Raw genomic sequence first — 24,922 nt, 5'->3', positions numbered from 1 at the left:
ACTTACGTTACATTGGTATCAGCAGTATTTTCTCAGTCAATTCCATTCCTCAGAAAAATAATTTACTGCACATACCTCGTTTGCAGGGGGGCCCTGCATGCTATTCCCCTTTTCTGAAGTTACCTCACTCCTCAGATGAGAACAGCCAGTGGATCTTAGTTACGTCTGCTAAGATCATAGAAAACGCAGGCAGATTCTTCTTCTAATGCTGCCTGAGAACAAACAGCACACTCCGGTGCCATTTAAAATAAACTTTTGATTGAAGAAATAAACTAAGTTAAAAAACACCACAGACCTCTCACAACGACCTATCTTTAGTTAGGCTGCAAGAGAATGACTGAATATGACATGTGAGGGGAGGAGCTATATAGCAGCTCTGCTTGGGTGATCCTCTTGCAGCTTCCTGTTAGGAAGAGATATATTCCATAAGTAATGGATGACCCGTGGACTGACTACACTTAACAAGAGAAAGTGCCTTTACATTGCGGTCTATTGGAACTGTATGTTCTCAGTATATATGTATATATATATATATATATATATATATATATATATATATATATATATATATATATATATATATATATATACACACTTATATACATGTGTTAATATCCATATTAACATAAATGTAATGTATACAATCATATAATATATATTTAAGATTGCTGCCAACGCTGCGCTACTTTACCCCCTTTGCTGCGCTTAGGTTCTGTGCCTTCTCAGCATCAGAACGAGGCTTCCATTGGAGCCTATGGAAGCGTGGCCTTGTGAGCGCAATGCTTCCCAGCAATTGTCCGCATTGCTGTAAACATGTAATACCAGCGCACATTAGCGTGCGTTAGTATAATTCAGTGGAGCACAAATATCCCTTTCACAAAAGCGATATTTAGCGCTTCACTTGTAAGCTGGCCCTTATTGTGTAAGCAGAGCGTTGGCAATGCAGTGCTTAATTGCCAATATATACTTTGCATGTAACATTTATTTTGTATGCGAGAACTTTTACAATGCCTAATTGCCGATATATACTTGGCATATATAATACATTTATTGCATATGCAGAACTTTCACAATGCAGTGCTTAATTGCTGATATATACTGGGTAAATATGATACATTGATTGTGTATGCAGAGTGTTGGTAATGCAATGCTTAATTGCTGATGTATACTGGGCATATATAAAAGTCTTACTCAAAAATCAGTGACCATATAAAATATTTTATAGTATAGAATAAGGATGATACAGGTTAGTAAGCATTCTGGGCTAGCTTAAGCTGAATCTTGTGTAAATAAGCATGTGAAGTCAGTATAATAAGACCTTATATACTATGGATGGGGACAAGTGCCACACAATTCTTATGCTGTGTAAAACCTTATTGGCTATATGATAGAAATGTCAGAGTTTGCTATCTTTACCTGAAGCTGGGTATCATCTTGATACCATTGGATGGTGGGTGAAGGATCTGCTTCCACCCTGCATTCTAGAACGAGCTGTCCTCCAACAGACACAGAGAGAGAACGAGGCTCACTGGAACCAACAATAGTAGGGGGCACTGGAGGAATCAAGACAATATATGCCATCAGGAACACCCACAAACCAAAACGGTTACATTGTGCGTCTCCAGCTGGGTAACAATGGCAGCACAGATGGTGAGAATCCCCCCGTTAAACAGATGTAGACACTACCATTATCATACATTAGTATTTTGATCACTTTCATACTTCAAAAAATAAATAACTCGCCTTTCAACCGAACCCATGTTGCCTTGGAGTCTCTTCCAGCGGGGCTGGTTGCCACACACACATAGATACCAGCATCTTGAGCCTGTGGGAATAAATGCCAAAAAGAGTATTAGGGTTCTGCATCCAACTCTTCTGCACTATTGGCGTGACATGTATGCCAGCCACAAAACTCGCTACTGACGGCTTACATGGCCCATCTGTAAAGTGAATATAAGCGACAGGTGACAGACTGACAAATATGCACGTCTAAAGAAACCTATTGAGGTGGAAGAAAAGGTACAGAATAGGTGCAACTCCTTTAAACCATCAGGTGATCGCTATCGTCATATTTTCTATATTATAAGCATCCGGGTAAAATAATATTTGCTTTTATAACAAATATCTGACAGTTAAAACTGCAAGTAGACAACCACGATGTACTAGCCACCGGAGAATGAGCTGGCTATACAGGGAGTTCTGGACCGTGAGTTTACAAAGGTTACCAAAAAGCTAAGGATCAAGGATGGAGGGTGGTGTTGGTGGATGTGTGACATTTATACTAAGTGCTCCTCCTGTTGTCATTTGCCCCTATACACCTGTTAGTTCTGCTATATACTAAAATAAAATGGGCAGCCCTGCAAATTTACAGCTGTTTGCACCATTGAGAACTGGGGTGCTATGATTATGATTTGAGTACATAGAACCCTCAGCACCCACACAAATTCCTATTTACCATATGTATTTAAGCCTCTTTAAAGAAAATAAAGTTTATGATGTAAAACCTGAAGCAATTGCAAAATGTTGTACTACTGCATTAAGATATTAATCTCTGGGAATCCTGTATTGCCCACCTGTTGCCCTTAGGAGCACCTATACACCAGTTGCATAACCCTCAGATTTGGCTGAGCACAAAGTCCCTGTTAGTTTCCCCTCAGTTGCCTGCTAGAAGCAGATTTCGGCAGCAGGAATAAGGTTTTGGTGCCAAAATCAAGCCTAGACTCCCCATCACCTCTCCTATCAGACAGGGTGAGGAAGGCAGGGATTAACCCATAGGTCACTGAGCAATACCTTGGTTCTTTCTATCCTGAGGACACTCCCATTACGTGTAAGCAGCTCTGGTTGCGAGAGTGGTTGTCCATCCTTCTCCCAGCTAATTTCCGGAGTGGGAACTCCTGCAGCATTGCACACTAATTCCAGGGGGCTATCAGGAAGGATGGAAATTTCAGAGGGGAAAGCTGAGGCCTCAATTTGAGGAAGTTCTAAAAAATACAATGTGGTATTTGATTAGACAAATTGGTAGTAGCATCATGGGACTTAGTACAGCAAAATGGAGAAGAGGGGAAGACTTCCTTTGCAACATTAAAGTCTTCAGCTTCAAAGGAAATTCTAACCATCACTTAATAGGTTTTTGGCAACAAAGATATGTCATTAGTATAGCAATTACTTAGGTTAAAACTTTTCTGATTATATATATATATAACAGCACCAAACTTATCTAAATAAAAGGACTAGTCCTTTTTAAACTGTTATATAGGCATAGCAAAAACAGCTATGTTTTGAGCTATAACCAGCCCTTAATGTTTAAAATTTATAGCTCAGTATGGAAGTGAATAAGATGCCACTTGCACCACCCCTGCATTACCTGTGTGGAAATCAATTAGCTTGCTTATTAGGGGTACACAACTTACCGTAGTAAATCAAATTAAGTAAACATTTTGGGCCAGATTAAAAGTGTAGCGCATAAACAAAATGTATGCTTACAAGATTAATTTCTTTACGGACATTGAGTCCACAGTGTCATTCCAATTACTAGTGGGATATTCAACTCCTGGCCAGCACCCCAGCAAAGCTGTTAAGTAACTTTCCCTTACCCAAAATCCTTAGTCATTCAGCAGAAGGAAAATTGAAAAAAGAAGAAACACAAGAGTGACAAATGTGCTTAAAGTTTACTAAAAAAAAATAAAAAAAAATAAAAAACAGGGTCGTGGACTCTCCATGTAAGGACAGAAATTTATCAGGTAAGCATAAGTTTTGTTTTCTATGACATGGAGTCCACAACGTTATTCCAATTACTACTGGGAACCAATACCCAAGCCAGAGTACACAGAATGAACAGGGAGGGCGAACAAGGCCAGGAGAACCTAAACGAAAGGAACCGCTCTACAAAAAAAAAAAAAAAAGAAAAAAAAAAAAGCTCCGCCGAGGCAAAAAGTATCAAATTCGTAGATTTTTGAAAATTACTACAAAGGCCTGCCTTATCTGCATGAAAAATAAGGAAACAGGAACCCCACTGCAGAATTAAAAGCTTAGAAACCCTGCGAGCAGAAGAAACAAAACCTTCCAAGATAATATCAAAAAAATGCATCAGCTCAAACAGGGCCTGCTGCAAGACTAAGAACCAGGTTAAGGCTCCAAGGAGGAGCAACAAGTTTAAACGCAGGCCGGATTCTGACAAGGACCTAAAAAAAAAAAAAAAACGAACATCTGGAATTCTGACAGACGTTTGTGCAAAAAAAGGATAGACAGAGCAGAAATCTGACCCTTCAGAGTGCTGAGTTACAAACCTTGCTCCAGGCCATCCTGAAGAAAAGAAAAACTATTAGCTTCACAACATACTTCACTTAGTTTACGAGCCTGAAGCATAGAATCAAAGACTGCCTGCGAAAAACCTTGTCTAGGTGTTAAATCTCCAAGCAGTCAGTTTGAGAATCTAGATTAGGATGAAGGAATGGACCCTGAATTAGAAGGTCCTTAGAGGGAAAACTCAGGAAGAAATGACATCCTGACCAGATTCGAGAACCAGATCCTGCAAGGTCATGTAGGAGCAGTTAGAAATACTGATGCCCTCTCCTGTTTGATACTAGCAATAACTAGTAGGAGGAGAGCAAACGGAGGAAACCGGTAAGCCATAGAGAAGATCCAAGGAACTGCTAGCATATCTACGAAAGCAGCCTAGACCCTGTTCTATCAACAACCTGAACAGATTACAGGTTCTGCGCAATCAGATTATCTGTATCGCCTACTGAACGCAGTAATGTACTGCACTGAGGTGTTTATCATACAACATTGAGCTGACACAAACATGGCTAACGGAGATTAGGAACAGCTCCAGAAATAGGACCTATAGCGTTATAGCAAGCCCTAGAAAAAAATATAATGAGCAGCTCGCCAAAGTATTCAGCAGAGTGCGCCAAAAACACCGCCATGAGGCGGGAAAACCGACACTGGAAGTAAAAATGGTGCTGCCTATTAATACAAAATGAGCCCCTGCCATGCTAGCTACTGGGACAAAAAGTTTAAAAAGCGCACATACAAAGCACTGAACAAACATGCACCTATGAGCGATCCCAATATACAAGCTCTAAGGCTGGGTCACGATTGAACAGAAGCCTTATTAACCCGCCCAGTGCCAATTTTTCTGTCTCATGCGGCTGCCTGTGATGGATCAACCACCAACTCATAGACCCAGCAAGCTGTAAACTCCACACTAACAGGTGACAATGAAAAATAAAACCTACCAGCATCAAGAAGCTCAATTTAAAAGCTTCATCAACAAATGCCCCAAAGGTATTCCGATATAGTACCTGCCCCTACAGGTTATTAAAGTTGCAAAAGTCCCACACCCTTAGTTACCAAGCCACCCCTCACTTATCGAGGGATAAGGGATCCAGGGACTCAGTCTAGCAGCTTTATCAGTAGCCCTTGGTCTGGCAGACGACTTCATCCTGACAGGGACCTTGGGCTTCAGCTGCATGAACAACTTATTAGGTGGGTCAGAAAACAAATTCTGACAGGGATCTGTAGAACAAGAAACAGTAACTCTGGCTTACTGCAAAGGGGTAGCAAAATGTTAAAAGTAAAGCAAAAAAAGACTACCTCACTGCATTTTAATTGCTAAAAGCCACCACTACTCTTACAAGAGATTGACATGGACACAGCTAGACCCCAATCCTTGCTTGCAGGGATAAGTACCCATAAAAGGATTACATTTCTTTACACACATTCGCACAACCTCCATTGACAGAGGCAAAGAAAATGACTGGGGATTAGGGGTAAGGGAAGTTACACTTAACAGCTTTGCTGGGGTGCTCAATGCCGACTCCTGCTGGCCAGGAGTTAAATATCCCACTAGTAATTGGAATAACATTGTTGACTCTATGTCATAGGAAAGAAATATTGCTTTTGCAAGTTGACAGCAATCTGAACAGGAACACACTAACAGTCAGACACGGCACATAACCTAAGAGCAGCGTATATTTATGTATATGCGCGTATATATCTATCTCTATATCTATCTCTCGAGATAGATCTTTTTTTACTGGGAACACAGTTTTAGTGCCGTCTTTTCTTTCTAACATCTCACTCATGCAAACTTTACCCTCAAAATACTGCCTAGTGCAGTTATTTTATTAAAAAAAAAAAAGCGACTTTTTTTACACACATTTGGGGCACATTTATAAAATGAACCAGAGATCTGATCGCACAGTAGCAATAAACAGCCACTTAATTGTAAATTAACGCTCCACTTGTAACCTAGCCGTATGCATCTGGCTAATCACAGAATATCTGTCACTTTCTTGGGATATTATGGAGTTAGCCCTATTTCTAGCGGATGCACACGCATTTTGTCCTTTACTTTATACAACTTGTTGCCCCGGAGTTTGTAACTTACCAAGTACAGTGAGATGGAAGTGCTTGCTGACTCTTCCAGCTGCATTCAGAGCAATGCAGGAGTATAGTCCTGAATCCCCTGCACGTACAGACTCTAGGAACAGACGTGTACCCAGGCCATTGTGTAACAGATTGCTTTGCAGATTCAGTGGCACCCCATCTTTCTCCCAGGACAAAGTAGGCAGAGGAGTCCCTTGGGCCTCACATGTAAATGTTACAGCAGCACCTCTGATTGCAGTGACTTCCTCCGTACTCTCTGATCTCTCCAGCACCGGCAAACCTGCCCAGAAAATAGCAGCAGTGAGCACTGACCCCCAATACAGACATCTATCATCACTTCTAAACAATCAGATTTTTTTATTACAAAAATTAAAATTTTAAGCCAGTTTCCACACTTTTGATATACTTGCTCAGCAGCAATGCAGGATCTTATGAAGTTTCCCCAATCCTGGCAATAACCAGAAATCTAATATGTTTAGGAAACTAGTAATACAAGTATACAAGTATATAAATCAATTTGCTACTATGTAACAATGTATTGGCAATAATGATAATTAATACAATTATCCTTCAGACCTCCAATACGATTTAGGAGGCGGGATTTCTGAACCTGTAAAAGAATCAGTGCAGCTGGCACATAACTCCTCTGAGGAAGCATGAGCGAAACACGTGTCAGGCTATTTAAGAGAGTGTTTTAAACGCTTAACTCTCCAATTATTTCTAAATGTTACTTGTGTATATGGAAAACTCACCCTGGTGATGTGCTGAATGTACAGAGAGATTTTAACATTAATTCAACCACTGCTATAGAAGGGGCTTTGGCAGTAATATCTGACAGTTCACGAGTGTGAGAATGAATGGGCTAGCGGACACTGCAGAGAATCTTTGAATGACTCACTGAGGAATTAGTAGCGTTTTGCTGCAATACATACTCAGTAGATCTCAATTTGTTATCCTTTGACTAGCCGAAGATTTAAATATTCTCCACCTTCTACACACTCTCTCCCCCTGATAAAATAGTATTGATCATATAATTGCTTATTAAGCACAGCATTTACTCAGAACCACCATTTTCCACATACTTTATGGTTACTAAAAGTATTACTCTGCAGAGTTTGTGTTTTTAATCTTGTATTATTGTATAGTATCTCCAATAAAGATAAAGTATGAATACGGTACTCCGTTAAATGTTTGCTGGAAAATATTTTTGCACATTTTTTCTAGTTCATATACATTTCTTAGGGGTATAGCACTTTGTTACACCTACTGTAATTCATCCATGTTGTGAACATCCCCCCCCCCACGTGTGCTACCAGGTGTAATTTGAATTACTACATTAAAGGGACACTGAACCTAATTGTTTTCTATCCTTGTTTCAGATAAAGCATGACATTTTAAGAGTCTTTCTAATTTACTCCTATTATCAAATTTTCTTCATTCTCTTGGTATCTATTTGAAATGCAAGAATGTAAGTTTAGATGCCGGACCAATTTTGGTGAACAACCTGGGTTGTTCTTGCCGATTGGTGGATAAATTCATCCACCAATAATAAAAAAAAAAGAGTGCCCTTTTCAAATAAAGATAGCAAGATAATGAAGAAAAATAGTAAATTAGAAAGTTGCTTAAAATTAAATGCTCTCTGAACCACGAAAGAAAAAATTTGGGTTCAGTGTCCCCTTTAAGCACCCCTAGGTCATACATTATCTGTATTACCTTATTCTCTCTTTACATACATTTTATGAAATGGCTCTACTGAAATCTGTTACATGAATCCATTTTGTGCTTTTTAAAAACAAAAAAGCTGGTCTCAAATATTTGCCTTGTCACACCACGGATTCATGTTTCCAACTGAAGTGACACACTAAAGCACCTTCTAAAAAACAAATACAAAAACACTGATTAGGATAATATTTATCAAGCTGCAGGCGGACAATTTCTCAAGTAGAGAACCTGTCCGTCTGCAATTGCAAAATGATATGAAGTACAGCTCGAAGAAAATTAAGATTGCACAAAAGTTCTCTTGTGCAATCCTGCCCCCGCTGTCGCACAACCAATCACGAGAGAACAGAGCTTGTTAATCATCCCAAACAATATGAAACAAGATCTGTGTCTGACATTTGTTGTAACAAACTGTCATGGAAACCTGAACGGCAAACTCTTAGCCGTTATTGTAGCTTGATCAACTTTAACCCATTATTTTACTTATTTCAAGTTAAAATTGACCAGTAACAAAGGTTCCCTACATTACTAAACAGATTAGTAAATGCACATCTGTTTGTAAAATTTTTTTTATATATATATATATATATATATATATATATATATATATATATATATATCTCTTTCCAAAAAGTAAAGCCTATGAGCTTTTACATCATTTTCCAAAGACTGAGTTTATGCATTATAATTGAGTAGACTGTCAGGTAGGAGCCTAAATAACATTCAGCATGGATAATAGCTTAAGCCGTTCTTACTTAGCTACAGGTTTTCCTTCAAAACCTTAATAAAAACCATTTACAAAAAAGGTAATTTACAAATTTTGAAAGTACTAGATCTAGATACAAATAGACAGAACAGATAAAGCGATATATACTAAATATGTAGAATATTGTCTTTTTAATCCATCTCACACAAGCTGCCTACGCTGCACAACCAGCACTAATGACTCGTACGCAAGTGTCAGAACAAACTAGCTGAGAATAGTGCCATGTGCTTTTCTCCTGTAGTGCGCTGAACCCATTAATTGTATCAAATACACACACTGATCACGTCACTTAACATACTCTCTATGTGCAGGATAAAATGCTTCTCTGCAGCTCCGGCTGGACTTGAGGCTACACATGTGTATGTTCCTACATCAGAGACTTGCACCTGGGAAATACTGAAAGGAAAGAAAAGCAAGACAAAAATATACATTATCATATTTTATTGACTGAAAACCATTTAGTGTCTGAAATTAGGAAAGGTTGATTAAAAAAAAAATATGCTAGAGCACTTTACCGGAGAATACGCCCCCCTGAAGAGATTCGGATATGGCGTGAGGTAGACAGCGGGTGTCCGTCTTTCAGCCAGCTGAGTTGTATGGGTAGGGAACCACTGGCATGACACTGCAATGTCACCTGGCCCCCAGGGACACTGCTGACGGTCTCTGACACATTGGTTCCTGACTCAAACAGTGGAGGAGCTAATGGGGATTACAATGAAAACAGTTCACAAGGAGGAAAGGAAAAATGACATACATTGGTGCAGTCACCCAGTACACAATCATAACCCCCACACTATACTACAGGTATTCACTTGTGACAAAATCCCCCAATGTTTGTTATCCAGCATAGCACAAGGAGGAAGCCATGCTCTGACCTCTTTATACAACACACTGACCTCTTAACCCCTTAAAAATCAAGAACGTACAGGGTACATTTTACAAAAAGTGCCAGTTAATGACCAAGGACGTACCCTGAACGTCCTCAGGGGTTTCAAGTGATGGAAGCAATCGTGATTGCTTCAACACTTTTAAGGTATTGCAGTGATGCCTCAATATTGAGGCATCCTGCAATACCCTTTAAGCATTCTATGCAGAGACACACTGTGGCCCTCTACATCGGCCAGCGATGATGCAGATTGTTGGTGGGTGGGAGCCCCATCTCTGGAAATTTCCAGCCGTTGGAGGATCACACTCGCAGAAGAGGTCGACCACTTAAGAGGTGGTAGTTGTAGTGGGAGAGGAAGGAGAGAATAATGCTGGGAATTAATCTGTGCAGGGGAGGGAAAGCTACACTACATAAAAAGTGTAATTTATATATAAAAAGGGCAAAACATTTTTGAAATGGGTATCGGCAGACAGCTGTCAGTACCAAAAATGGCAGCAAACAGTGAGGGGGGGGGGGGGGGGCTACGGTTAGAGAGCTGTTTGGGGGGGCCTTACACTGCAGAAAAAAAAAAAACCCATAACCTTTTATTTTTTTTACTGGCAGACTTTCTGCCAGTACTAAGGATGGCCGTGACAAAAGTAAAACTTTCTATTTTACTCCTATTTGTTTTCGTTTTCTTGCTATCTTTATTTAAAAAAAGCAGGATTTTAAAAAGTTTAGCAGCCAGCCATTTTAGGTTCAGCATAGCTCTTGCTTATTTGTGGCTACATTCAGCAAACCAATAAGCAAGCATAACCCATGTTCTGAACAAAAATGGGCCAGCTCTTAAGCTTTACATTCCTGCTTTTTAAATAAAGATAGCAAGAGAACAAAGAAAAAGTAAATTTATGCTTACCTGATGAATTAATTTCTTCTATGGTACGACGAGTCCACGGATTCATCCTTTACTTGTGGGATATTATCCTCCTGCTAACAGGAAGTGGCAGAGCACCACAACAGAGCTGTCTATATAGCTCCTCCCTTAGCTCCACCCCCCAGTCATTCGACCGAAGGTACAGGAAGATAAAGGAGAAACTAAAAGGTGAAGGGGTGACTGAAGTTTAAAATCAAAAAATATAATCTGTCTTAAAATGACAGGGCAGGCCCTGGACTCGTCTTACCATAGAAGAAATTAATTAGGTAAGCATAAATTTACTTTTCTTCTATAAGGTACGACGAGTCCACGGATTCATCCTTTACTTGTGGGATACAATACCAAAGCTACAGGACAGATGAACGGGAGGGACAAGACAGATGGTTAAACAGAAGGCACCACTGCTTGAAGAACTGTTCTAACAAAAACTGCCTCCAAAGAAGCAAAAGTATCAAATTTGTAAAATTTGGAAAAGGTATGAAGCGAAGACCAAGTCGCACAGCCTTACAAATCTGTTCAACAGAAGCATCATTTTTAAAAGCCCATGTGGAAGCCACCGCTCTAGTAGAGTGAGCTGTAATCCTCTCGTATGCCAAACGGAGGATGCTTTTCAGACAAAAAGAAAGTAGGTAGCCATAGCTTTTTGACCTCTACGTTTTCCAGAATAGACAACAAACAAAGATGTTTGACGGAAATCTTTGGTTGCTTGCAAGTAAAACTTCAAAGCAAGAACCACGTCCAAGTTGTGCAACAGACGCTCCTTCTTAGAGGAAGGATTAGGACACAAAGGAACAACAATTTCCTGATTGATATTCCTACTAGTAACAACCTTAGGAAGGAATCCAGGTTTGGTACGCAAAACCACCTTATCAGCATGGAAAACAAGATAAGGCGAGTCGCATTGTAATGCAGATCGTTCAGAAACTCTTCGAGCCAAAGAGATAGCAACTAAAAACAGAACTTTCCAAGATAGAAGCTTAATATCTATGGAATGCATAGATTCAAACGGAACCCCTTGAATAACTTTAAGAACTAAAATCAAACTCCATGGCGGAACAACAGGTTTAAACACTGGCAGATGTTCCAGACATTCTGTCAGGCTTTAGTTAGAATCAAGCTTGACGCTTGTGCAGTACAATTGATAAAGCAGATATATGTCCCTTTTAGGAACTGGCTGATAGCCCCTTCTCCAATCCTTCTTGGAGAAAGGATAAAATCCTAGGAATCCTGATCTTACTCCATGAGTAGCCTTTGGATTCGCACCAATAAAGATATTTACTCCATATCTTATAATAAATTATCCTAGTGACAGGCTTTCGAGCCTGAATCAAGGATCTATGACCGACTCAGAGAAACCCCGCTTGGATAAAATCAAGCGTTCAATCTCCAAGCAGTCAGCCGCAGAGAAACTAGATTTGGATGCTGGAACGGACCTTGAATCAGAAGGTCCTGTCTCAGTGGCAGAGTCCATGGTGGAAGAGATGACATGTCCACCAGGTCTGCATACCAAGTCCTGCGTGGCCACGCAGGTGCTATCAAAATCACAGAAGCTCTCTCCTGTTTGATTCTGGCAATCAAAGGAGGAAGGAGAGGGAATGGTGAAAACACATAAGCCAGGTTGAACGACCAGGGTACTGCTAGAGCATCTATCAGTACTGCCTGAGGATCCCTTGACCTAGACCCGTAACAAGGAAGTTTGGCGTTTTGACAAGACGCCATCAGATCCAATACTGGTGTGCCCCATTGCTGAATCAATTGTTCAAACACCTCCAAATGGAGTTCCCACTCCCCCGGATGAAAAGTCTGACGACTTAGAAACTCCGCTTCCCAGTTCTCCACTCCTGGGATATAGATCGCTGATAGATGGCAAGAGTGAGTCTCTGCCCATCAAATTATTTTGGCAACCTCCATCACCGCTAGATAACTTTGATCCCCCCTGATGATTGATATATGCCACAGTCGTGATATTGTCCGACTGGAATCTTATGAATCTGGCCGAAGCCAGCTGAGGCCACGCCTGAAGCGCGTTGAATATCGCTCTCAGTTCTAGAATATTTAATCGGGAGGAGAGCCTCCTGAGTCCACAAACCCTGTGCTTTCAAGAAATTCCAGACTGCACCCCAGCCCAATAGGCTGGCGTCCGTCGTCAATATGACCCACGCTGGTCTGCGGAAACACATTCCCTGGGACAGATGATCCCACCAAAGAAGAGTGTCTGGTTTCCTGATCCAGATTTATCTGAGGAGATAAATATGCATAATCCCCATTCCACTGTCTGACCATGCATAGATGCAATGGTCTGAGATGCAAGCGAGCAAACGGAACTATGTGCATTGCCGCTACCATTAGTCCGATTACCTCCAGACACCAAGCCACTGATGGCCAAGGAATGGAATGAAGAGCTCGGCAGGTGGTTAAAATCTTTGATTTCCTGACCTCCGTCTGATAGATTCGGCGGACATGAAAATTTTTCTGAGTTCCCAGGAATGGAACTCTTGTGAGAGGGATAAGTGAACTCTTTTACGTTCATCTTCCACCTGTGAGATCTTAGAAAAGCCAACACGATGTCCGTGTGAGACTTGGCTAGTTGGCAAGACGCCTGAATTAAGATATCGTCCTGATAAGACACCACTGCTATGCCCTGTGGCCTTAGAACCGCCAGAAGGGACCCTAGCACCTTTGTGAAAATTCTGGGAGCTGTGGCCAACCCAAAGGGAAGAGCCACAAACTGGTAATGCTTGTCCATAAAGGCAAACCTGAGGAACTGGTGATCTTTGTGGATAGGGATGTGCAGATACGCATCCTTTAAGTCCACGGTGGTCACATATTGACCCTCCTGGATCATTGGTAAAATAGTCTGAATGGTCTCTATCTTGAAGGATGGGACTGAGGAATTTGTTTATGATCTTGAGATCTAAAATTGGTCTGAAAGTTCCCTCTTTTTTGGGAACCACAAACAGATTGGAGTAAAACCCCTGCCCCTGTTCTGCTTTTGGAACTGGGCGGATCACTCCCATGGTATATAGGTCTTCTACACAGCGTAAGAACGCCTCTTTTTGTCTGGTTTGCAGACAATTGAGAAAGATGGAATCTCCCCCTTGGAGAAGAATCTTTGAAATCTAGAAGATACCCCTGGGTTACGATTTCCAAAGCCCAGGAGTCCTGAACCTCTCTTGCCCAAGCCTGAGGAAAGAAAGTCTGCCCCCTACTAGATTCGGTCCCGGATCTGGGGCTACCCCTTCATGCTGTCTTGGTGGCAGCAGCGGGCTTCTTGGCCTGTTTACCTTTGTTCCAAGTCTGGTTAGGTCTCCAGACTGACTTGGATTGAGCAAAATTCCCCTCTGGTTTTGCAGCAGGGGAAGAGGTAGAGGGACCACCTTTGAAGTTTCGAAAGGAACGAAAATTATTTTGTTTGATCCTCATCTTATTTGTCTTATCCTGAGGAAGGGCATGGCCTTTCCCTCCAGTGATGTCTGAAATTATCTCTTTCAGTTCAGGCACGAATAGGGTCTTACCCTTAAAAGGGATGGCTAAAAGCTTAGATTGATAACACATCAGCAGACCAGGACTTAAAGGGACCGTTTACTCAAAAATGTTCTCCCCTTTAATTTGTTCCCAATTATCCACTTAACCTGCTGGAGAGTATTAAATTGTTTACAAGTATTTCCATTAACCTTATATTGGCATTTTAATTAGTTTATTTAGCCTGTGGTATCCCCACCCATCCTGAAAGTTTTTGGCCACAAGGCCAAGCTATAGATAAGCTGTGTAAACACAACCAGCAGAAGAAATGACACTCCCAGTGGGTTATAGAAGAGATAAGGTGATAAAATGTTAATTTTCCATTGTTCTCTTCAAGTATTGGTGATTGGTTTACAGACAGATAAGATAAAGAAGCAGGTATATTTGCACATATGTGATAAAGAAATGAGATCTGATTATACCTACAAGCTCAACCCATTTTATTAGGTTGTGGCTTCAAAACACAAAATCAGCTAATTCATATACACAAATAAGCCCTAAAAAACAAATCTCATACATTTTATACTCTGTAGTTGGTAAAAAAAAAGTAATTGGAAACACATTAAGGGAAAAACAATTTTATAGTATACTGTCTCTTTAAGCCATAACACTCTACGCGCTAAAATGGCAAAATCTGAATTCTTTGCCACTAATTTAGCCAGTTGAAAAGCGGCATCTAATGAAAGAATTAGCTAGCTTGAGAGCCCTAATTCTATCCAAAATATCATCTAATGGGGTCTCAACCTGAAGAGCCTCGAAACAAAAAGCAGCTGCAGTAGTTACAAGAACAATGCACACTATTGGTTGGAGAAGAAAAACCCTGATGAACAAATTTTCTTTAGGAGACCCTCTAATTTTTTTATCCATAGGATCTTTGAAAGCACATCTGTCCTCAATAGGTATAGTTGTACGCTCAGCCAGGGTAGAAATAGCTCCCTCCACCTTAGGGACCGTCTGCCACGAGTCCCGCATGGTGTCTGATATGGGAAACATTTTCTTAAAAGTAGGAGGGGGAACGAACGGAATACCTGGTCTATCCCACTCCTTAGTAACAATGTCCGAAATCCTCTTAGGGACCGGAGGCAGGAACCTCTAGGAATCTGTCCATTTTACACAATTTCTCTGGAACTACAATAGGGTCACAATCATCCAGAGTCGCTAAAACCTCCCTGAGCAACAAGCGGAGGGAGTTCTAGTTTAAATTTAAAAGCGGTCATATCTGAATCTGTCTGAGGGAACATCTTTCCTGAATCAGAAATCTCTCCCTCAGACAACAAATCCCTCAGCCCCAACTCAGAACATTATGAGGGTATATCGGATATAACTAATAAAGCGTCAGAGGGCTCAGCATTTGTTCTCACACCAGACCTACTGCGCTTCCCCTGCAACCCAGGCAGCTTAGATAAAACCTCTGAGGGTAGTATTCATAACTGTGGCCATATCTTGCAGGGTGAAAGAATTAGACGCACTAGAAGTACTTGGCGTCGCTTGTGCGGGCGTTAATGGTTGTGACACTTGGGGAGAATTAGATGGCATAACCCTTCCCTTCTGACTGAGAATCATCCTGCAACATACTTTTAGTAGCTAATATATGTTCTTTGCAATTTATTGACCTTTCAGTGCATGAGGGACAAATTCTAAGTGGGGGTTCCACAATGGCTTCTAAACATATTGAACAATGACTTCCCTCAATGTCAGACATGTTGAACAGGCTAGTAATGACTTCAAACATGCTTGAAAAACACAACAATCTTAAAAACCGGTACTGTGCCTTTAAGAGAAAAAAAAAAAAGCACACGTTCTGCAAAACTGCTTTAAAATGCACCAAACTTCCCAAATTTTTGATAGCAGACTCAATTTGTGTAGTTAAGATTGCCCCACAAGAAAATAAAACACGAAAATAGGCCCCTCACATCTCACTCGATGTCTCTGCAGCCTCAAAGAACCGCACCAGAGCGGTTTTAAACTAGCCATGTGGGTTCCGAGACTCAAATAATAAGCCAAGTGTACCCTCAATAAAGTTCCCCAAAAAACGTTAAAAGCACTCCCAGTTCATAAAACGTTTGCCTACAAACATTCAAAAACTCTGTCAACCATTTTTTGATTAGCCCCTTATGCAAGCTTAGTTATGCCTTTCTATAGCTCTTAGGATTACTGCTTACCCTTACGGGGATACTGTCAGCCTTTCTGAAATACAGTCTCTCCAGAAAAAATGCCTGAACATACCTCACTGCTATATAGCATGAAAATGTTCCTCACACTGAAGTTTCTGGTACTCCTCAGCCTCTGTGGGAACTGCACTGGATCTTAGTTACAAATGCCAAGATCATCATCCTCCAGGCAGAAGTCTTCATCCATCTGCTGCCTGAGTGTAAATAGTACACACCGGTACCATTTAAAACAAAAAAAAACCTCTTGCTTGAAGAAATTAAAAACTAATATTTTATCACCTCTTTCACTTTACCCTTCCTAGTACTTAGAGTAGGCAAAGAGAATGACTGGGGGTGAAGCTAAGGGAGGAGCTATATAGACAGCTCTGCTATGGTGCTCTTTGCCACTTCCTGTTAGCAGGAGGATAATATCCCACAAGTAAAGGATGAATCCGTGGACTCATCGTACCTTATAGAAGAAAATAGGAGTAAATTAGAAAGTTGCATGCTCTGAATCAATAAATAAAACATTTGGGTTTAGTGTCCCTTTAAGCACTCACTCTTAGATATATTCTGGTATTTATCAGTACCTATGGTCTGATTAAAAGTTGAGCCATTCACCAATTCTAATGTAAACTGTTCATAGTGGTAAGGTAGCCAATTTTTATTATGTATGAGATTGAAAATGGTGCCTTAGTTTACTTGTCACAAACCTTTTCAAATGCAATACCATGCATATAAGCCTAATATTGGTGTATATACCAGCATTACTTATAAATTTCCAAGTCATGTTACCAACTGGGATGACAGTTCTTGGCTGCATGATTGTATACTTCTATACGTTGACAAGTAAAAAGAGGAACTGTTTCTTTAAGTGTTTCATTAGTAAAAAAGTATTATCTAACAAAAAGTTAACTATGTACAAACATCTTATATTTCCTGTTTATGAGAAAAGGTCTCTTCTATACCTTTATTTTCTTATTGGTAGAATTATCTGTCGTCAAAGCATTCTATATTGTTTATACCAATAAATGTTAAGGTCTTCAGTATTTGTGACTTTTCTTCACTTGTCTCACAAGATATTTCCACTAGTTATGGTATAGAAAACAAGGACTGTTTCTTTAAATAATTACACCATGGATCTTGGCTGCAAGATTGTATACTTTTATACATTATTTCTTTACGCAATAGTGTAAATACTGTGTCTTGAAATACCATGAGTCAAACAGCACATTATAAATATTTTGCTTGAGTCATATTTGTATGTTGACACTGCACTGTATACTGTCAGTCATGCTTAGTGTACTGCCAGTCACACAGTTACAAATTAATAACGTCTAATAAAGAATACAAAATGTCTGTTATAACAACTAAATAAATTATATCACAAGACAAAATGTTATTGTCCTGTTTTGTAATAAGAAAAATATTTACTACAATATAAATAAACAGAAGTCAGATGATCCAAAGAGTGGCATCTGTCTCCCACGGCTGTTAAGAGTGGGGTACAAGGCCTGGGACTGAAGGCTTTAACATTAGAACAGAGAAGTAGCCAACCTCAAATCCATTTTTGTGACTCCCAAATCCTCTGATGGACCACAGATTGCCTTTAACAACCACGCTTACCAAAAGAAATGTTACAATGTCTTGTGTGTGTGAGAACCAGAGAACAGGGGACTGGTACGCTTTATCCGAGGACTATGTTGCATGAAAATTTTCACAAAATCTGATACATGGACAAAACACAAGGAATTTCACAACTTTTTCATTCTGTCATAACCTTGATTTTAAACCAGAACTAACATTTTCTTCTGAATAGAAAGTAAAAGAAACCTGATACGTGATTAGAGATTAAAGACAAAGAGACTTATAAAGTGTGACTTAAAGTTTAAAATAAAATAAAAAAAAAAAAAAAGACAAACCCAGCATAAACTCTACTATCATACAATACAACTATCCCGATATGTAGTGACTCAGTCTTACCAAGAATATTTAACACAAAAACCTTGGTGTCCTCTCCAGCAGGGTTACGTGCAAGGCACATGTAGTGTCCAGAGTCTGAGACTCTTACAGATGTCAGCAGAAGGGAGCTTCCATCTTCAGAAATCCTACAGTACGGAAACGGTTTAGTCACAGTCATAAGCATAACACAAGAATCATACACACTAGAGACTTGCATAACAAAACAGAGGGATTCAAATGCAAACATTGTTTTGTACAAAAAGGCAGAGGGAATCGCTAGAAAATAGTTTTATCCTCCATTGTATACAAAACCTAATGTCTAATAATTCCGCTAAAAGTGCTCATTCTCAGTTGAGCACTTATTTGTCTTATGTTTAAACTGTCACCACATCAAGATGTTAACTGTATTTCTTTATTTGCCACAGTTAAGAATTTTTAAGTTCTTTTCTTAATTAGTTAACTTGTGAAACTCTACTGTAGAGGTTTTCAATATTAGTAACAGATGCAAAAAAACTTACTGGGCATTAGGCATGGAAGTCAGATCTAGCGGTTTTCCGTCTCTCTGCCATAAGATTTGTGGAGCTGGGTTTCCTTCGACTTTACACTCCAATATCAGTTCCCGCTTCTCCTGAATGCTGCGCTCACTGGAAAGGTCTGATCCCAAAATTATGGGAGCAACTAGATGGCAGAATGTGCAAAAAGGAGATTACCAGTTGGGGGTTACAAAAGGTTAAAATGAAATGGGTGAAATTAAGTATAATATTTTAAAAGTATTCTTCAATGTTACAAAAAAATAATCATCATTTACACGCTTTGGCTAATAAGTTTCTAATCATCTATTTTTTTTATATCTAGCAATTGTTTACCGTAAAAGAACAATTGTGTTTTGTGGTGTGAGAAGCAGACTGGCACCTTGCAGGAGTGAGAGAGCAGTATACATTGGCTGAGATAGACCATGTGTAACCCATATGGAGGCAACGTGTCACATGGTATAGCAGGGCAAATGGACACTACGTATCATGTAACATTTGTATCATGCATATGGACAAGCAAATAAATGTGTTAAAGGGACAGTCAACAAAAAATATTGTTTAAAAAAAGACAGATAATGACTTTACTACCCCTTCCCTAGCTTTGCACAACCAACGTTGTTATATTAATACACTAACATTTAAACCTCTAAAATTCTGCCTGTTTCTAAGCCACTACAGACAGCCTCATATCATACACTTTTGTATTAGCTTTTTCCAGCAGGAGACCGCTAGTTCATGTGAGCCATATAGATAATATTGTGCTCACGCCGTGAGTTGTGGATGACAGCACAAATTGGTTTAAATGCAAGTCAATAGATAATAAATAAAAAGTCATGTGATCAGGGGGCTGTCAGAAGAGGCTTAGATAAAAGGTAAATCGGAGGTAAAAAGTTAACCATGTTGGTTGTGCAAAACTGGGGAATGAGTAATAAAGGGATTATCTATGTTTTTAAACAATTAAAAGAATTTAGTTGACACTTGACTGCCCATTTAAAACCATATGTATTGGGTGGGAAAACGATCAGTTAAAGTTGATTAAACGTGTAATTTTTATCAAAAGCAAGTTTTTATTACTGATTAATGTTTAGTCTGCAGCACATGTTTATATGGCAATTCTGATTAACTTAATCTGCTGTGCCTTTGAGAATTGTACACCTATAAGTGCATGAAGACTTATCTTTTGCGGTATATGTGAAATTCAAAACTCAATAAAAATTATAAATAAACGTGTAATTTTTATATACTTTTAATCCTGTGGTGCAAAATCATGTAACTTTATTGGTGGGCAATGACACTGACTAATGTAAAAACAAAAAAACTTGTTCAGGACAGGAACATCCATTAAAAAAAAAAAAATTATGCTTACCTGATAACTTATTTTCTTTCCTTGGCATGGAGAGTCCACAAATCCATTCTAATTACTAGTGGGAATTCAACTCCTGGCCAACAGAAGGTGGCTAAGAACACCCCAGCAGAGCTGTTAAGTATCACTCCCACTTTCCATAAACCCAGTCATTCAGCCAAAGGAATATGGAAAGAGAAGATGAAAAGGGTATTGAGGTGCCTGAGGTTTATATATATATATAAAAAAAAAAAAAAAAAGCCAACTTAAATTAAGGGCGGTTCGTGGACTCTATGCCAAGGAAAGAAAAGAATTTCAGATAAGCAGACATTTTGATTTCTTTCCAACTGGCATGGAGAGTCCATGAATCCATTCTAATTACTAGTGGGAACCAATACCCAAGCTAGAGGACACAGAATGGAAGGGCAGGAGAACAAGACAGGAGGACCTAAACAGAAGGCACCACCGCTTGAAGAACTTTTCTCCCAAAAAAAAAAAAAAAAAGCCTCAGCTGAGGCAAAAGTATTAAATTTGGAAAAGGTATGCAACGAGGACCAAGTGACCGCCTTGCAGATTTGTTCCACAGAAACATTTTTGAAGGCCCAGGAAGAAGAAACAGCCTTAGTGGAATGAGACTTAATTCTCCCAGGAGGCTGTTGTCCAGCTGTCTCATAAGCCAACCGGATAACACTTCTCAACCAAAGAGAAACAGTAGAAGTGGCCTTCTGACCCTTACCAGAAAAAAACGAACAGGGCAGTAGATTGCCGAAAATCTTTAGTTGCTTGTAAATAAAATTTTAGAGCATGCACAACATCAAGGTCATGCAACAGGCGTTCCTTCTGAGAAGGATTAGGACAAAAAGGAACAACAAATTCCTGATTGATGTTGCGATCCGACACTACCTTGGGAAGAAATCTTAACTTAGTATGAAGGACCACCTTATCTGCAGGGCAAAAAAAAAAAAGTAAAGGGGAATCAAACTGCAGAGCCAAAAGCTTGTAAACTCTGCGAGCAGTAGAAATAGCAAGGAGAAACAAAAACTTTCCAAGATAACTTAATATCAACTGAATACATAGGCTCAGACAGAGCCTGCTGCAGAACTTTAAGTTAAAGTCTCCAAGGAGGAGCAACAGGTTTAAACACAGGCCTGATTCTGACCAAGGCTTGAACAAAAGATTGAACATCTGGCAAATCCACCAGACATCTATGCAAAAGAATAGAAAGTGCAGAGATCTGAATGACAAACCTTTCTCCAAGCCATCCTGCAGAAAATATAAATTGCGGGGAACTCACCCAACTCCAAGAGAAACCCTTTGATGCGCAAAAATAAAAAGGTATTTACGTCATACCTTTTGATACATTTTTCGAGAAACCGGTTTACAAGCCGAAGCATGGTATCAATGACCTCAGTGAAACCACACCTAGACAAAACTAAGCGCTCAATCTCCAAGCAGTCAGCTTCAGAGAATCTATATTTGGGTGGAGGAAGGGACACTGAAGGTCCTTCCTCAAAAGCAACCTCCAAAGGGGAAAAGACGACATCTTCACCAGATCCGCAAACCAGATTCTGGAAGGCCAGGCAGGGGCTATCAGAATCACTAATACCCTCTCCTGAATGATACGAGCAATTACTCGAGGAAGGAGGGCAAACAGAGGAAACAAGGAACCACAAGAGTGTCAATCAGAGCTGCTTGCAGATCTCTTGATCCATACCTTGGAATCTTGGGGGTTTTGACGAGACGCCATCAGATCCAACTCCGGAACCCCCCACCTGCAGGTTATTGTGAATACCTCTGGATGAAGGGCCCACTCTCCTGGATGAAAGTCTGTCTGCTCATATAATCTGCTTCCCAGTTGGCCACCCTGGTATGTGGATGGCAGAGAGATGACAATCAAGAAACTCCATCCACTGGAGTACGCAAGTCACCTTCATAGCTAAGGAACTCAGAGTTCCTACCTGGTGGTTGATATACGCCACCTAGGTGATGTCAGACTGCAATCTAATAAACCGGACCAAACACAGTTGAAGTCAAGATGTTAGAGCATTGAAGATTGCTCTCAACTCAAAAATATTTATAGGGAGGGAAGACTCCTTTAAGTCCAAAGACCCTGAAACTTTAAAGAAGCCCAAACTGCTCCGCAGCCCAACTGGCTGGCATTTGTGGTCTGAATCTCCCAAGAAGGTCTCAGGAAGCATGTGCCCTGAGACAGATGTTCCTGGGAGATCCACCAGGATAGAGTCTAAGAAACAGTGTAGGTATACACTGTATATAGAAACCAACACCGCTATATGGCTTTCATTACATGAAGTGTTAATAGCCAGAAAAAGAACAAAGGATACACCAGGATTGATCACGTGAGTAATAATTGTTACCACGACATAAGGATACAAGGTGACTACTAATACATTGTGTCACATTTGCACAGAGATAAACACTCACGCATCAGTACTATTGAGTGAGCCAAGTACCTGCCTATGATGGCTTTCGCGTATCCTACTCAAGATTATCTGATGTTTCTTTAGCGATATATCCAGTATTGCTTTTATTAAATTTTATTTGATTATATATTTGAGTTGTAATGCAATATAATTTAATGGTTTTAGACACCGGTGTCATGTCATTTATATTTTTAGACCTATAAAAAGGTTCATAGTTTTTATTAGTTGTAATAAATATTTAAATCCATCCAGCGATTCTGATTTCATTATTTTTCTTATCCGAGATAATTTTTAACATTATATTGCAATAGAGTCTTGACAGGGAGTCCAGAACTATCCTCAGAGAGATGTCTGAGCATGCATAACTAGAGGTCTCAGATGGAAACTAGCAAAAGGAATAATGTCCATGGAAGCAACCATGAGACCAATTACCTCCATACACTGAGCCACTGAAGGACAAATAGGACGACTGAAGAGAAAAAAACAAGTTTGGATTGTCTGACGTCCATCAGAAAAATCTTCATGACCAGAGTCTATGACCTTCCCAAAAAGCATATCCTGGTGCCTGGCACTAGGGAACTCACTCTTCTCCCAATTTCCTTTCCACCCGTGTGAACGTAGAATAGACAACAGCGAGATGGTGTGGCATTTGGCTAAATTAACCACAATTCCCTGAGATCCTACCACCGCCAAAAGGGCCACTAGAACTTTCGTAAAGATCCAGAGGAGCCATGGTGAGGCAGAAAGGAAGGGCAGCAAATTGGAAGCGTTTGTCTAGAAAGGCAAAACGCAGGAATTGGTGATGTTCCCTGTGAAACGGAACATGAAGATATGTGTTATTCAAGTCTATGGTAGTCAAACTGATCCTCCTGGACCCAAGAGAAGAATGGAACGAATAGTCTCAATTTTGAAGGACGGAACCTTGAGAAACTTGACTCAAGAAGTCCAAAATGGGTCAAAAAGTTCCCTCTTTCTTGGGAACCACAAACAGGTTGAAATAGAATCCCTGACCCTGTTCCGCCAGAGGAACTGGATTGCTCCCAGAGAAGCAAGATCCGACGCAGTTTAAGAAAACCTCTTCACTGGGTTGAGGGACAATCTTGAGATGAAATCTGCCCCTAGGGAAACAAGATTTAAATACCATCTTGTATCCTTGAGAGACTACTTCCACTGCCCAAGGATCTGAAACATTGCAAATCCAAGCCTGCTGAAAAAAGGAAAGTCTGCCCCCCACCTTATCCAAGACTGGATCTGAGGCGACCACCTTCATGCTGATTTAGAGTCAGCAGAAGGCTTCTTGGATTGCTTCCCCTTTTCCAAGGCTGTCTAGATCTCCATAAGATCTTGGCCTGGTAGGGATAGACCGATATATCGGAGCGGCTGATTAGGGCAGATATTTGAAATTTCTGAAATTAAATCGGTATCTGACAGAAACTTATCAATATGGAGCAAATAAAAAATATTGACTGTACTTCAGGGAAACTATGTAGTTTTAAGTGACACAAATAAGCAATAGAACATACTGTATAAGCTGGACATAGCATAGCATCTAACAATAAATAGCACTGATAACTGAGTCAAAGCCCAGGTGTTCCTGGGAGCTCAGTTACCAACTACCACACTCCCAATGGCAGGCCTGTAGATGGACTTGCATAAACAAAAATATGATTTGTGAAATGGAAAATGAGCTTTAAGTGGCACATAAAGCTACATAGTTTCCCTGAAGAACAGAGCTAAATTACTTTCGATTTGCTCATAGGGGTCAGCAATACATAAAATTAATTTGCTTGCTAATTGCTGTCACAAATAGAACATGTGTTGCATTCTAATGAATTTTAGAAGTTTGCAAAACAGTTCACTAAAGCTGCTATATTCTATGAATATATATATATATATATATATATATATATATATATATATATATATATATATATATATATATATATATATATATATATATATATATATATATATATATATAATTTTTTTTACTTTTAAACCTCATCTGTAAAGTGTACCAAGTGAGTGTTTAGTGAAGTGGCAGCAATAAAAGAAAAAAAAAAAAAAAAAAAACAGAAGCCGTTTAACAGGAGAACATGCCGAAATGTTATGCTTTCTGCACTATAATGTTTTTCTACATAAAGACACTGAACCCAAAAATTCTCTCATGATTCAGATAGAGCATGCAATTTTAAGCAACTTTCAAATTTATTCCTATTAATTTTTCTTCGTTCTCTTGCTTTCTTTATTTGAAAAATAAGGCATCTTGGCTAAGGAGCCAGCCAATTTTTGGTT

At 39.7% G+C, this 24,922-nt stretch overlaps 1 protein-coding gene across 1 annotated transcript in view; it reads right to left on the bottom strand.

The window, feature by feature from the left end:
* Positions 1 to 24,922, bottom strand: part of HMCN2 (hemicentin 2) — a 542,629-nt gene that overhangs the window by 92,535 nt on the left and 425,172 nt on the right. The window contains exons 66-73 of the mRNA XM_053695481.1: positions 18,830 to 18,989; positions 18,333 to 18,457; positions 9,394 to 9,577; positions 9,177 to 9,274; positions 6,395 to 6,673; positions 2,791 to 2,981; positions 1,744 to 1,825; positions 1,417 to 1,553 (exon numbers count right to left, since the gene is read on the bottom strand). Of these exons, the coding sequence (XP_053551456.1) occupies positions 1,417 to 1,553; positions 1,744 to 1,825; positions 2,791 to 2,981; positions 6,395 to 6,673; positions 9,177 to 9,274; positions 9,394 to 9,577; positions 18,333 to 18,457; positions 18,830 to 18,989 (1,256 nt within the window). The remainder of the gene's footprint in view (positions 1 to 1,416; positions 1,554 to 1,743; positions 1,826 to 2,790; positions 2,982 to 6,394; positions 6,674 to 9,176; positions 9,275 to 9,393; positions 9,578 to 18,332; positions 18,458 to 18,829; positions 18,990 to 24,922) is intronic.

Source organism: Bombina bombina, chromosome 12, assembly GCF_027579735.1.
Source record: "Bombina bombina isolate aBomBom1 chromosome 12, aBomBom1.pri, whole genome shotgun sequence".
Classification (NCBI taxonomy): domain Eukaryota; kingdom Metazoa; phylum Chordata; class Amphibia; order Anura; family Bombinatoridae; genus Bombina; species Bombina bombina.
Note: the sequence above shows the minus strand (reverse complement) of the source record. Positions and strands in the feature narration are given on the sequence as shown.